We start from the raw sequence: 15,854 nt of genomic DNA, 5'->3' as shown, positions 1-15,854 counted from the left end.
CAAGTTACAAGTGAAGATGAGTTGCAACCCAGAATCAGTTTAGAATTAAAGAAATACGTTTTCTCTTTGTTCAGAAAAAAGACAGCGAAGATGAAGAGGAATTTGATGGACCTACGAAAGATCGAAGTTGTCGTGATGTCATATGCTGTTTAATATTCCTGGCATTTTGGGGAGGAATGGTAAATACATTTCTAAATATTTCTGTTGTGGTAATATTTTACCAAGTTTTCAAGAATCAGAGGAAATCCACGTTGTCTGTCTAATATATACTTATCCACGTGGTCTCTCTTACATATATTATTACTGTGTTGACTCATTCACTTTCTATAATTCTTGGCAGGGTATTAGTCCCACGCTTGAGTTTTTATATGAGTGTGACTTAATAACCTCACTCGTGATTGTATTTACACTATATTAATTTAAATGTACTCGCCTTTCAAGTGATTTTTTTTTGCTATACAGCAGAAGTACCGTTTGCATTGCTCAAAACCAATTCTTTTTATAAATATAATTCGATACTTAATATGAACATATTAAATACTGAATCAGTAGATGGGATTTATGTCTCACTTTGAACGGGGGGGGGGGGGCATCCTATATGATACCATCTGGGTTGTATACTCCCAAAGTTCCACCTTGTTAAAGGTAGAATGGGTAGTTTTCGTTGCATCTGTGTAATACTGTAGTCACCTAATTGCAGTTTCGATCTAGACTGGCGCTAGTAGCAGCTAGTTGTAGCAGCAGTTACTGACAAACCGTCGCGTTCAACCCATGATCTACGAGACAATCTGCTCGAATATAGAGCTTTAATTTACTCTTTTTGATATTTGGATGTCCTTGGACTTATAGCAAGTGTAGTTTCGATCCTGAATGAGCAATGGGACACAATCTTACTGCGCTCTTAATATTTACATGCTATTTTTACATATACTTTGCATATTTATAAGTTTAAGGTGTAATTTACATCATTAGAATGATTTTATCATTATAAATTAGAAAAATTAAAGGTTTGACTCTAAATTAGACAAATGCACAGAGTGTGGTTGAAAAGGCGACAAAGCGCAGATAGCAATGTCTTTGAGTGATAGAGAAGCTGAGGTGCTTATTCGCAAAGTGTATTTTATGTACAGTTTATCATCGAACTGAAAACGAAATGTTTACTGTTTAAATATACACAAAATATTGAAATTGCAATGATAATAGTATTACAATCTATACTAACAATTCAATTAGAAGTAATGGCTCCCACATGCAAATTGACGGCATGACCAATGACTAGGAACGAATGTGATACACACGTAAAAGATTTCTTTGACAAATTTTTGTTCCACTTTATATGTTCCTCATGTTTTATTCTTTTTATCTCTTAGTTTTACGTTTATCCAAGATTTGAGTACATCTTCAAAACTAACGACAAAGCACCAAGTCGATGTGTGCCATTTTTCAACTTGTCTTCAACGCAATTGTGGTTGTGTTTATGGCACAGCAGCGACAAATTACAAGTTTCCATAATAATCACTAAAGTACAAATATATTTTCTTGTTTTCAAACTGAAGCTAATAAAGTGACAAATCTGACATTTATCATTTGCTGCAAAAGATTCCAGGACAGGAATGAATCTTCTCGTTCTAAAAGTTACTGATAATCTGATCAATGCTTGTACAGTCGCCGAACAGAAAGCTGTTTAATTTACAGGTTCATTAAAACTTATACTTCACATTTTATTCATGTTCCAGGGCTATATAGCCTACGTTTCAATCCTGAATGGTCAACCAGAGCGCCTTGTCTTCGGTGTCGATAGCTATGGCAACGTGTGTGGAATCAAAAACAAACCCTTGGCCAATGTTTCACTCTCTGGAATGGATATGAGGGAAAGAAAGTAAGTTATTTGAGGATTTGTCTGTATGATACAATGATATACGTGTCTATTATTAGTCATGAGACATTGATTTTTATTCATGAGAGCATACTTGTGAAAGCCTTCCACAAGGAAACAAGTAAACTTTTCCACACACACACAGAGAGAAGTACGGGACCATCGTCATGGAGTGGAAATGGACAATAAATGTTGCTGAACTAGTTAGATTTTATAAAAATTATCACACAGTAGAAAACATCATCGAGCAAAATATCTCTATACATCTTCGATTGACCGATAGTTTCCTACGAATTTTTAATTTACTTTTTCTGTAGGTATGTGTTCTACTTCAATTTCCTGGCTTTAAGTAACCCCCTCGAAGACAGTAAAGTCATCTGCGTGGCAGGCTGTCCAAACGGAACTTTCATCACGGCAAATGACGTCAAAGATTACGCCATTGAACACAACATCTCACTTTGCAGCTACGATGTCGATATCAGCGATTACACATCAGCATCGTACGGTGACACTGACGATTGCCCGACGCTACCATTGACAAGTCAGTAAGTACCGCGCCCTCTATAGTTTATAACGGTATAACCTTTGTTTTTCTATATCAGTAATAGTAGCCGACTGTGACGATAACATCCTCTGTTCCAGTCTGTTCAGTTGTCACTTTCATGTTACAATTTACTTTACAGAATTACAGTCCTGAACAGATGCCTTCCAGCTGATTTACTGTCTACAGCTGCTAGCTCCATCGGATTTTTAAATGCTGATCTAATTAAGGTATTCCACTTTTACCTAGAGTCATTCACAAATTAAAGCCTAGGGTCGCGTTCTTTTATCATTTTTTTGGAGAAAAAATGCTTTTGTTCATCTGTATTAGAGATTGTGAAAACTTGATTCTGTTGATTCTAATTCATTGGTTATAAATTTGATGAACCATCTTGCGATACAAAGTGAAAAGAAATAATTCTTAGCATGTAACTTTGCAGTAAGACTTAAAGGTTGACAGGATCCTTGGAGTGCACAATACTTATCTAGATGTAATATATTTGTTTTCCAACATTCATTGCCACCAATATTCGATAGGGACACTTCCTGAAATGACCAGTCTCACAGAGTTTACACATCACTGATAAAAGAACTTGCTTTTGCTTCATACGAATGACACGGGAGTTGTGATGTGTCCAGCTCACATGCTTTCTTGCAGAAAGTTATCAATTTTCCATTTAATTTACTATAAATTCTTTTGACAAAAGACTCTTTAATGAAGATTAATTTGTGTCTTGAAAGCACTACATGAATGAAACACGACTGTACTGTTGTTCATTTTTAGAAAATAATGAGTGACATTGAGAAGACCTGGCTTCAGATTGTGTATCTGTGTGCCATCTCAGTCGGTAAGACAATAATTTCATCTCCTTTATATGTCATCTATTTTATCAAGTATAGATAACAAATGTAGTTACCAGTACAAGGTGAACCACAGACACCAACATCAACAGTTCTTGATTTGCTGTGAAAATGATATCACCTAGGTCAACACTTACATCCATATTTGCCTGTATACAGGTCTACTTTTGCATAGCATGAATGCTCAGTTCTAAAACCCATTGATATGAATTGGTAATATTGATTACACCCTCAACTTCAGCTTACGCATCAGCAATATTACTGTCATGAGCATCATCCCTTGGGCAGGCAACAAATTGTTAACTTGCTCTGGCTATGATCATCATTTAGCTATCATATGGAACATGTGGTGTAAGTGCTAGAAAGAAACTATTGCCAGGTACAGTGGAGTCTAGGGGTAATCTAAAAAAGGCAATTTCTCTGAATGTGCAAAACCTGATACTATCTTCCCTCAGCGTTTTACCAGCTTGTCTCTTGGAAAGCGCCCTCTCACGTTGGCCTTGATTCTTAATACTGCTAAACATTATCTTTCAGGATTGGCACTTGTGATGACTGTTATCATGAGGTTCTTTGCGAAAATCATAATCTACGTTGTCATTATCATCTTTGTTGTTGGAAGTCTGGCTGGCACAGCATTCCTGTGGTATCTCTGGTATGACGCTGACCAGAAATTGAAGGAAATTCCTTCTGACCGTAAGTTTTACCCTTTTCACCAACATGGTTTGGCCTTAATCCATTGTTATTGATGGTGAATGTGGACCTGTTTACAGGGAACTAGGAGTGAACAGATCAAGACATCAAATAAATACATTAGCAGCATACACAGCAATGATACACATGCCTTAAACTGCAATGCATCATGGAAATAATCATACCTACATTTGTAAAACAGCTAAAGAGCCAGTAGCTGTATTATAAACATCTGACAACTTTGCACAATTTTTTGTTTTTAATGTCAACTGCATTTTCCTGTTCTATTCCACCAGTTAGATCTGCCTGTACATGTGCCTTAAGTCTCGTTATTGTTGACATGTAAATTCTGGTCCTGACAAGAATTCAAATGTAAACAATAACAGTGCAATTAAGACGTATACTTACTGTACTGACAAGCAAAATACTGGTAGTGGGTGATTCAACATGCTTTGAGTAGAAGAAGAATTTACAATTGACGTAGAATACAAAAGTAGCGAAAAAAAATCATTAAAAGTGACAGCTGCTATGTCTTTAACAAACATTTGTTACACATGCAATATACACATACAGACACACATGTACCTTCTTTTAGACTTATGGAAAAAAAATTACAATGGAAGAAAGCAGAGTATTAATGTCACGTCTTAATAATATGTTATGTTTGTATATTTTCTTTTCAGTGAGATTGGATTCTGACAAAGAGAATGTAAAGACATGGCTGATATATGCCTCTGTAGCATCTGGTGTCACGGTTAGTTTCATATCATTTGATTTCTTCTCATCAGCTGTTGATCTTTGCTTGAATGGTCACTCATAACACAGACCTTATTTTCAAGAAAGTTTGTCTGCATTACACAATTTACTTCCTGAATGTTTTGTTTATTCAAAAAATTTGATAATTGTGTTGTGGTTGAACCTTGCTGATTATTGTTTTAGAGTTAAAACCACGCGCTCAATACAAAACCACCATAAATGACATACTATTTGTATACCTTGTAATTATATAACGAGCACAAATTTCTGATAAAAATCATCACGAAAAACGGTTGATATGATAATCAATTTAATTAATGAATTATCAGTGTATATCTGTCGTTTCTAAATTCTCACTGTTTTTTTCACAGTTGATATTGTTATTGATCTTATTGGTGATGCGAAAACGAATTGGTCTTGTGGTGGCGCTCTTTACAGAAGCTGGTAAAGCCATTGCATATTCACCATTTTTACTGATACAACCATTCTGGGTAAGTAACTTTTGAAATTCAAATCAGAAAACAAATATTTAATGTACTTTTACCAACAAAATTGGAATGATTTGCAACATCTAAGGAACTTTTAGCCACCTGGTTGTCTGAACTGACTGTTCTTTTTTGAATTTTTTTTCAAACAGCCAATCACGTAGAGAATAGCCCTAGTTTCAGACTCCTTAAGCTACTGTAAATAATGATAACCAAGGAAGGAACATTTTTAAAGACAAGTTTGTTGAATTTTTCTCTGACAACCAAAACCTCATGCACAGACACAAAACACAGAATTTAGTTACTTTGGTCTAAGACTTGAAATCTTATGTGAAAACTCATACTATTGTGAAAATTCTAAAAGTTGAACGGGTTATTACCATATATCACAGCAAGCAGTATTTAATAGAGAACTCAGTTTGGAAAACTACTTGATTTTCAAATACTTTTGCAGTGTACGTATGTTCTCCATTTGATTCAACATGTTTTGTAGACTGGTATTTTTGTTTTATGTAGTTTTTATGAAAGACAATAATTACAACTGCACAGGTGAAAAGGAGATGATTATTTATTCATAGATTTACATAGATTTACATTTTGTAACTTTGAAGAAAAGTTGATAAATATTATATTATCTTCATGGTTTTGTTTCTGATACTTTCAGACATTTCTCACCGTTGCTATCCTGGCTGGCTATTGGTTGTTTGTTTATCTGTACTTAGCAACGGCTGGACAACCGCAAGTTGATTCAGACACTGGTTTTGTAGAATATGTGGAGGATAAGGAGGTCACCGTAAGTAGTCTGTTGAAATTTTGTTGAAGATTGGACAGTGTACCGACATATTATTAGAATTTTATCAGAAGTCAAGATTGCAATGTAATTGAGAGGTAAAAATGTCAAGATGTAACAAGAATTATGAATCCATCATTAAAAGTATCATTTCAGATAATGGTGTACATTTAATCTTTAGATTTAGTCCAATCATATGTAAAATCAGCATCCAAGAAATTACCTTGTTATTTCATATTGAATGAAATCATATTTCATATTAAATTTGGAAATGAACTTTGGACTCTGCTGTGTCCTTGAGCCTTGTGTTACAATACTCTGTATGATTACATTCAAGAGAAAACAAAATTTCATAACAACTTTGAACAACATTATTTATATCATGGGATTTCCAGCATTCTGCATCACCACCTATGCCATGATGAATTCACAGCAATTTACGTTTGCCAGACCTTGGAAGCATATTTCACTCAACCTTGGAAAGAGCACCCTCACCAAACAGGGAAAGATGCACAGTTCTAACGGTTCAAATGTTTATTCTCTGCAGTATTTTTTCTGGTATCATCTGTTTGGTCTTCTATGGGGATCAGCATTCCTATGGGCCTGTCAAGAAATCACCATAGCTGGCGCTGTTGCAATGTGGTATTTCACAAGAGACAAGAAAAACATGCCAACCTTTCCAATTCTTACCAGCATGTACAGAGTACTGAGGTTAGGCTTTGTATTTTTATGATTCAAATCTTGTACAACTTGTTTCTTTATTAAATGTGTTTCTAACTTTTAAAGTTTATACACATTTTTCCATTTCTGAAATTCAAGAAACCAAACCTCACTTAACAGAATTTTTCTCTTGTAGCAAAATGCTAAAATAAAGCCATTATAATAAAGTTATTATTTTCTGTCTGCCCTTGGACAACTTGAAGTTATGATGACTACTTTGAAGGAAAAATAGTGAGAAATTCAGAGAACTGTTAAGTTGTTATGGTCAGAACAGTCAAACCTGTGTGTAGTGGACTCACCCAAGGGACCAAGGAAAAGTGACCACTACATGGAGATGATCTTTCTATAGAGGGTGGGTGTGGCATTACGTTCGGTGCAGATGGTGAATTTAGGGAAAGACTCAGTACAGTAATAATAAAATTCAATATCATAAGTGTTTGAAAATCATAAAACTTGCTTTAATTTCTGAAACAATTGTGATGCAGCTTAATAAAAATTGGTCAAAATAGAGTAATTTCTCACTCTCAGACTAAGATTTTGTTTTCAGGATTGTTCAGAGTCAGATGTGCTAACACAGGTTTTGTACCAAGTTGGAGCAATATAACATGGGGGAACTAATCACATAAAAGAGGTGGCTGTTCCATAGACGGCCTCTAACATGTAAAATGTTATATATAGGACTGCCACAAAGTGACCACTATATGAGGTGCACCGGCTTGTAAGGGTGACCACTATGACAGATTTGACTGTATGTGCATAAATTTTGAATTTTGAAATGAAAGTGTAAGTTTTACATTGCAGGTATCATCTTGGTTCAGTTGCATTTGGTTCATTTTTGATTGCATTGGTTCAACTTGCAAGAATCATTCTCTCCTACATTCAGGCCAAGTAAGTTCAACTTTGACCTCTCATTTATTAAAGCACCTTAGTAGCTGACTTATTACTAGCATTATTGTGTCATGGGTAGAAATATACACAGGTATCATGGGTACCCTGAATAATCTTTGTTTTGTTCAGTAGATATGATGGAAACAAAGTGGTGGACACACTGTTTCAATATATATCAAAGCAGAAAATCTTTTTGAAATGATGTTGTAGATTTCATTGGATCTGCTGAATATATCTTCAAAATTTACATTTCCTGCAAACTGATAATTGGCCACCAATAAGAACATAAAGTGAAAAAAAATTACAGACAAAAGTGGATTTTAAAAGCATTACGATGTCATCCTGGACTCTCTCACAACCTAATATGACTTAATTGTTAGTGCCTGATCTTTGACCTACACAAATGTATCATAACGAGTCTAGCATAGGCGGCTCCCAAGGCAAATATGTACAAAAACCTCAACAGCAAGGCCAGGCCACTCAGAGCAAGGCTCCTCTGAACTTTTACTCTTGGAAGGAGATATTGAGGGCCACATTCAAGGGGCTGTGAAAAATCTAGTCTATCAAGCCATCTTGAGTGGTTATTTTGTCAGTGAAAAGAGAACTCCAACTTATCACTAGTATTTCTTGATCATGTTTTCTGTGTCACCTTCAAATTTCAGAAATACAAGTAAACGCAGGTACATTACATTTTTATAAAATACAAGCAAGATATTGTTGGATATTTTGAATTTAACGTATTTTCTTTTGCTTTTTTTACAGACTGCAAGGTGCAGAAAACAAAATCCTTCAGTTTCTGTTGAAGTGTCTGCAGTGTTGTCTCTGGTGTTTTGAAAAGTTCTTGAAGTTTATAAACAGAAATGCATACATAGAGATTGGTAAGTGAAATGTTAATTTGCAACAACTGAATTCATTTGTATTTGTTTTATGTAAATGTGTATTGTGGGTTTCATGCAAATGTGTATTGCCAAGAGGCCATGGGTTCTGCTCTCTAGAACCCCTACCCCCATACACAGACAGTTTATGTTTGTAACTTATCAATTTTGACACAGTTCAGTATAGAAATTGCCTAGGGGATATGTCATTATGCAAACTTGGTCAGTCAGTCTAATGCACTGCAAGACAGTGTACTTGCCAGGGCTAGAAGTGCATAGTGCAGTCAATGGTAAAATCAAATAAAGAGAAGGACATATTCTGAATCTGTGTGTGCACTAAACCTTTCTAGGAATTTCTCAATGTTGTTACAGCTGTATGTATAAAGGTAAAAGGTTGTGTTGATGTTCATCCCTGATGAGCTAACTTCTTTACAAGTTAAACATTGTGCCTAATGGCCCAGAACACAGTCTGCCTTTAAACCTACTGGTATGGTATCCTCCATTTGCCTCTGGGTTTGCAGTCTTAAAATTCCTTAATCCCGTTTGTACAAGTATACAAGTATTGTACAGAATGGCATAAGCTGCCATGGTTGGGTTGTAACTGTGCATGTATCCCGGGGCATGTATACTGGATCTATGTGCAGCTGAAGACCTTTCAGTCACATGACCATCACATGTCTGTCATGTGACCCAAATTGATACAGCTGTGAATTTGTCACTCTGATTTTCATCATCTCTTTGAAATCACAGTTTGAGGGATAAAACTTGACCATAGATTGTTTGTCAGTCAATTTCTGTGTTTTTTTTCACAGCAATTCACGGATACAATTTCTGCAAAGCTGCTCAGAGAGCGTTTGTGGTTATTGTAGCTAACGCCCTCAGAGTCGCAGCCATCAACTCTGTCGGCGATTTCTGTCTGTTCCTTGGAAAGCTTGCAGTGGTCGCTGCAACTGCTGTTATTGGCGTTGAAGTATTCTTTAAGGTGGGTCGTAATGAAACATAGTTTGTGTAGGAATGACTGCATGAATGAGCGAATTAATAAATGACATCAGATCATTGGTTGGTTAGGTTTCATTTGAAAACTGAAATGGCTCTCCATAGCCGTTATCCTTTTTAGTTTCAGAGTGCATTGGATGTCTCTTTGTACACACTAAATGTTCTTTTCTACACATCAGTAAATTACAACCTTATATTAATAATTGTTTACGAACAAATACCCTTCTCCATCATTTTTCTAATTGATGTCTCAGAATTTTTCCATCCTGTAACTTTCAAATTCTATATTGAGTTGCTAAAATCACAACTGTTGCAATTTTTACACATTGCTGCCAGGATCTTGAAGATGTCCATTACGAAGCAATACCGATCGCACTGGCCTGTGTCTTTGCTTTCATCATCAGCCATACTTTCTTGTCAGTCTATGAGGTAAACAAACTTCAATCTTTCTAGCTTTCTGCCGTAACTTTGATATATTTTCCATTGTTTTTGACATGAGTGAGTGTTAGCCATGCTTATGAGGACCTTTGTCGCCTTTACAGATGTTTGTGTACCTTTCTGTGGTAAAATAGTTTGTTGACCACTCATGTGCTGATAAGTTTATGGTTATTGTGAAACTCAAAAAATTTCTGCAAAAGGGTTTTTGGTCTATTGAGGCTGCTGATCTTGTGAGACTTTGCAATATGAGAAAGTCAGGTGATGCTTAATTTGATTGTTCTGTTTGTTTCATGCAGTTTTTTTTTCTACTCCAAAAACAACGTCAAAACAATGTGTCAACCTGCCAACAGCCAGTATGTGTGTAATTTCCAATGGCATTGTTGATAACTGAATTTTAGTCTTGAGTAAAATTCATTTGTTGACAACAACATAACATAAATAGTATACACTGTGTTGTGTTTGCAAGGCTAATACATAGCTTGTAAAATACTCTACGTTGGGTGGAGAAGAAGAGAATGTACGTTTTCTGGAGAAAAATGATAAAAATATTATCAGAAGTGAAGTCTATTGTCCCTTTAATTTAAAATCTTCTTTGACACAACAAAAACATAAACTGTCATCAACATTTGACCATAATTACAATCTTACCATTGGTCACATTCTCAACTTATAATTTCATTCGATTGAATTCCAAATGCATTTTCAGAAAAACCTTGTATCAAGAAGTGAGAAACATTACTTCAAATAATTTATACCTTGTAAAAGGTATGTGGTCACAGAGAGGCCATTATTGCTTTGAACAACTCCATACAAATTATGTGGGTGGTGGCATTGGCATTGGTGTGATAAGTTTAAAGGGTCAAGGAATATAGCTTAATTAAACGATCATTTTTGTGAAGAATTGTAAAATTATTTTGGTCACCGGGTTGAAATTTCAATGACTGAAAATTGTGTTTAATGATTAGAATACACTCCAAATCTATTGTTTATTTCTTTCCAGATGACAATTGATACAATATTCATTTGTTTCTGTGAAGATTGTGAAATGAATGATGGAGTGACAAAACCTTACTTCATGAGTATGGATTTGATGGTAAGTTAAATAAAAAAGGTGACCTACTGACAACTTTCCTGTAGCTGCTTTATTTTCTGCTTTCCAAGTGTAAGACTTCAGCTCTAGTATCAGTAAAGTTTCTACATTTTAGGTAGAATACGCCTTGCGGACAAATATTTAGACTTTCAAAATTTTTCAATATTCCTTTTGGCCTATCACTTGTGGGGGCTCATTATTAAGCTTATGGAGTAAGTAAAGCTTTTACACACTTAGTTTCATGAAAATTGGGAATTTTATCTGCTTCCATAGAGATAACTCAGGGATAGCAGCCATTTTGAATTTCAAATATTATATTGGTAAATATCTGGTAATTCGTTTCTCTGGTACCAAAATTTACACAGTGACCTCTGAGTTTATTTTTTGTTTTGAAAGAGAATAATTTAATGTTTACTTTATGCAAGTTTGAGCAAAAGTCTAATTATTCATTTTCAAGGCACAAACTACCTTAAGTAATTTACTTACGAAAATTGTGAATTTTTCTTTCTCTATATTGCATTTTGAACTGTTGGATAGATTTGATGAATTATTATTCAGTGAGAATATTAACTTTAAAGTTGACTTACATTTCAAAATTGAAACTTCTGATAAAGTACATTGTCTTCAGTTGGTAAACTCCATGCTATGTTACAATCAGTGAAAACAGAGAAAATATTCAGTGCTTTTTCAGATGTATTCAGTAGAAAATGTCGTAAAAGCATGTATACCGTATTTTGCTATATCAGTATGAGCTAAACATTTGCTCATCTTAAATAATTCTCTCTTGCAAAATAATTATTAGACTTATTTCTTGTAAAACAATACTGATTTTAAACTTCATGGCATTTTTAGACATTCTTTGACCAACATTTTGTCACATTTTATATGTGTAATTGTCACATTCAAGGATAATAGAGATTATAGATAGTGTATTTTCTCTTTTCATCAACAGACCTATGTCGACAATGCATCAGAAGCCAAGGAAGCGACAGAGATGAGACAAAAACAAACAGCTGCTGAGAAGAAGATGAAAGAAGCAGAACAAGAACCAAAATAAATGGATTAACAATCAAATTTGAACATATCAATCCAATGGCTGAAAATGAAAACAGGTCAATTAAAGCTTGGTGGACACAATTATTTGTGTTTGTTTACTTCATGTAAGCTTAGCCTATTAAACCTCAGGTTTGGGTATAAAAAACACCAAAAGTATCAGCTGATTGAACATAAAGCTATCAGCCAATCATACAAAGAGTGGTTTATATGTTTAACCAATCATGTGTAAGTACTGAATCACATGTCCATGTACATACTGTGAATAATGATTGTATATTTAAATATTGCTTAGCAACTGTGCCTATTGATATATAAATGATGTAAAAAAGCACTTTTAAAAGTATGAGTTGCATATACTCAAAGCATTTTATATCCTTATTGTTTATTGTTGAATTCTCTCCTTGAGTTGCATTGATTATCAGTATTTCATACAAATTTTGAAAATTTGTTTGTTTGATTCTAACCATATCAGACTACCCTGTCTCACTTCACTTTGCTTGCCTAAAGTGACATTCACTTTCTGGTTGTCCGGAGTTTGGAGTGACCGTGATGTCAATATGAATAATGTATAATTTACTAATGATCATTAGGTGTATGGCTGTAGCAGATCCTACAAATTATTCCAAATCTTGACATTTCTAATGAGATAAAATTCCGGTAAGCATGGACATGATCTTCATGAAGGCTGGTAAAAGCACTGAAAATAGCGTATTCATAATGAATATGTGGCTAAATTAATAAAATAGAATATTCTGTAAAGTTGTGTAAATGTAATAACTGGTATAATGTAGCTGTCTCTGTCATTTACAGAATTTTATCTTCCGTGGAAAGGATTTGACCCTTATTTACTGTAAAATATATAATTTTAAATGATTTCACATTGAGAAGATGTGTATTTGTTTTGCTCCCTGATTTTGTTCTTTGTTATTTGTGAGTCCTAAAAGCAAGTTCCAGAGTTGTTTTTTTTTCAGAAATGTCAATTTTGCAGTTCAGGTTAGATAACTTGTGTCTCCTCTCTTAAGTACAGATAAAGAGGAAACACAACAAAGTGATTTTGTCAAGCTTTGTTATGCTCATTGTTTATTGAATGCCTGCTTGATTTTGTACTTTTCTGATCTCTGAAAGAATATTTACTCTGTTAAAATATCACTGAATATTTGACATGGAATTATTGATATTTGTGTAAAAGTTTCAGTGTAGGATCCTAATACCTGAAATCAATAGGCCAAACCCGGAATTCGAATCGACCACGGTACAAACAAAGCCATGTGCGCAAACGCGCATAGATGTACGTGTATTTCCATACGCGTTAGTACACATGTGGGCTTGTTTGTACCAGCATCACGTGATTATTTGGGTGTACTGAGTGTGTAGAACGCATTGCGTCCTTTTTATTCCGGAGTATTACCATTTATAAGGGACAAACCTTACAAGTCACACCAAATTAAACCTTGAAAGAGTTCAGATAAAAGGTTAGTTTTTAGGATTGGTATCATTTCAAAACATATCAGTGGCACCCAACAAAGCTGTTTGTGCTTAAAGCTGTTCATAAAGTGATTTGTCAGATTGCAGGAGGGTATACTGCTGGGTAAAAACAATGAGCGGGAATCTTGAAAAAAGGCTAAATGAGCAGATGCTGAGATGAGGAATATGATTCTGTTGTTTTTGAAAGTTTGCCAGCATGTGATAAAGAGACAGTTTTAAGAAGTACTAGTAGAGGGAGTAGGGCAGTGGGAAGTTTTTGGTGGTGATAAGGAAAGTTTGGAATGACAAGGGGGAAAAGTTACAGAAGGGAGGGGAAATTTTCACATTGTAGTGGGGGGTACCAAGAGGAAACAGTTATGGACAGCTACATGTTTCCCTCAAAAAATTTAATATTAGTAAAAATGTGCTATTATGGCATATTTACATGTGTAAACAACTATGGTTAAAATTTCCAAATTCAGCTGTTTCGATGCCCCTAACATATTGTATTCTACTGGCAAAGAGCCAAAGAATAGAGGGGGCCTTATTGCAGTATTTTCTATTTTTAAAATGGTTTAATATAATCTGTGTTTAGAATTAAAGTACTTTGTGAATGATGTCATTGTTACCAGTGATATTTTAAGAGTGACCTTGGCAAACATGGGTAGACCTTGGTTGACCAGGTTGACCTTGTCAGACACAGGTCGATGCTGACTGATACAGGTTGATTTTGGCTGACATAGGTTGACCTTTATCAAGTTAGGTAAACTTGATCTTTTGACTTCATACAAATACACTGAACAGTATTGATGTTTTAAAACATATTTCAGCCACTGACCTTGGCATAGATGCTTGTTTATTGTGACAATGTAAGTAAAGCACAAATCTATACATATATTTTTCTAAAGACTTGTGGTATTATGAACAAATCAGTCACTTTTGATGTTATCAGAAAATTTCAGCTCTGTATTTTCACACAAGACTCTAAGACTGACACAATGGTATGGTCATGTTTTAACCCCGATGCATTTTAATGTTTTAACTACTCTAGATTAACCTTATGAATAAAATGTCTCATCTTTTATCAATTTAACTGGAGTGACATCATCATTCATTATGTTAGATTGAACTGCACAGTATAGCAGGTATACATTACAAGTACACATTTTCACATTTTATCAACGATAGATTACAACGAGAAATTAAAAAAAATGTGTACAAAAGTGGGATTTTTATTTTCTGCTACAGATAATTGGAATTAAAATATTGTCTTAAAAAGATAAAGATCAAATGTCGATTTGATTTATGATCAATTATATTTATTTCAGTTGTCTTCTTAAATATTAAAATTAGAAAGGAACTTCAACACTGAAAATAATAAAATCAGGTTAACCAGATTTTATTGAAAGAAAATTAACATATAAAATGCATAAAGTGTTCACTAAGTATTTCTCCTAATATTAGTTTAAGTCAGTTTTTTTCTTATTGCATACAACACCCCAGCTCTCAGTGTTATTGCGCAACAAGGTGTAACGATCACATTAAATGTTGGACAGGTACTAAATGATGCAATAACTTATCATAAAGGGAATTTGTCATGAAAAAATCATTGAATCGCATTGCTGCAACTCATCAGCATAAAATTAAATTTGTACATTAAAATTGATGACAGAGAAATGTAGAGATTGACTCCAGAATATTGCAAAACTCGAGAGAACCGTTCAATTTTTTCTAACTAGATGTCGTACAGATTTGATCCCTGTATTAAGAGAAACGATCTTTCTTTCAATAGGACAACCGTATGGTATTGATTTATAATACAAGCATTCTTTGTTGAGGAGCTGTACCCCAACCACCAAGCTGCACTTCCAAAAATACGTTTCGGAGCGTTGACCGTATGTTCAACTGAGGTTGAATTCATTTGTGATGCTCTGTATCCCAGATGGCGATGACAGACATAAGGTACTGATTAAGATAATCAAGATAAAATAGAGAAACAATATGAACGAACCTTCTCTTTGTCATCGCATCTTGTGCAACGATGAATGTTTACGAAGTCTAACAACTGGCTACATCATATAGTTCATTTCAGGTCAAATCTCCCTTGGTACCTTTAGCTTGGTGATAAAATGCAATTACAAGAAAAAAATTCGATTGCAATGAGTTCAGAGATTTATTTGAAACAAGCCATAAAATAATTCATGATATCACAGCACTCTAAGCTTTATAATTTGTTATCATTTTGAAGTGCAGTTAACCTTATGTGGTACAATCACATTTGTTGTGGACTGTAATGATAAGGTTCAAGAGGAAGATAGGAGGCCCTTCA

General features: G+C 34.6%; 1 protein-coding gene across 2 annotated transcripts in view; it reads left to right on the top strand.

The window, feature by feature from the left end:
- The window catches only part of LOC139133914 (choline transporter-like protein 1), a 32,097-nt gene extending 17,479 nt beyond the window's left edge, over positions 1–14,618 (top strand). For both annotated transcript variants that reach the window (XM_070700698.1, XM_070700697.1), the window contains 16 exons: positions 75–179; positions 1,737–1,879; positions 2,194–2,421; positions 2,560–2,647; positions 3,201–3,264; positions 3,812–3,970; positions 4,651–4,721; positions 5,095–5,214; positions 5,873–6,001; positions 6,546–6,709; positions 7,520–7,606; positions 8,369–8,484; positions 9,294–9,463; positions 9,814–9,906; positions 10,916–11,008; positions 11,958–14,618. In XM_070700698.1, the coding sequence (XP_070556799.1) occupies positions 75–179; positions 1,737–1,879; positions 2,194–2,421; positions 2,560–2,647; positions 3,201–3,264; positions 3,812–3,970; positions 4,651–4,721; positions 5,095–5,214; positions 5,873–6,001; positions 6,546–6,709; positions 7,520–7,606; positions 8,369–8,484; positions 9,294–9,463; positions 9,814–9,906; positions 10,916–11,008; positions 11,958–12,062 (1,935 nt within the window). In that variant the 3' untranslated portion in view covers positions 12,063–14,618. The remainder of the gene's footprint in view (positions 1–74; positions 180–1,736; positions 1,880–2,193; positions 2,422–2,559; positions 2,648–3,200; positions 3,265–3,811; positions 3,971–4,650; positions 4,722–5,094; positions 5,215–5,872; positions 6,002–6,545; positions 6,710–7,519; positions 7,607–8,368; positions 8,485–9,293; positions 9,464–9,813; positions 9,907–10,915; positions 11,009–11,957) is intronic.
- The last annotated feature ends 1,236 nt before the right edge of the window (positions 14,619–15,854 follow it).

This window comes from Ptychodera flava, chromosome 5, assembly GCF_041260155.1.
Source record: "Ptychodera flava strain L36383 chromosome 5, AS_Pfla_20210202, whole genome shotgun sequence".
In the NCBI taxonomy this organism is placed as follows: Eukaryota; Metazoa; Hemichordata; class Enteropneusta; family Ptychoderidae; genus Ptychodera; species Ptychodera flava.
The sequence above is the reverse complement of the archived record's forward strand: the minus strand, read 5'-3'. Positions and strand labels throughout refer to the sequence as shown.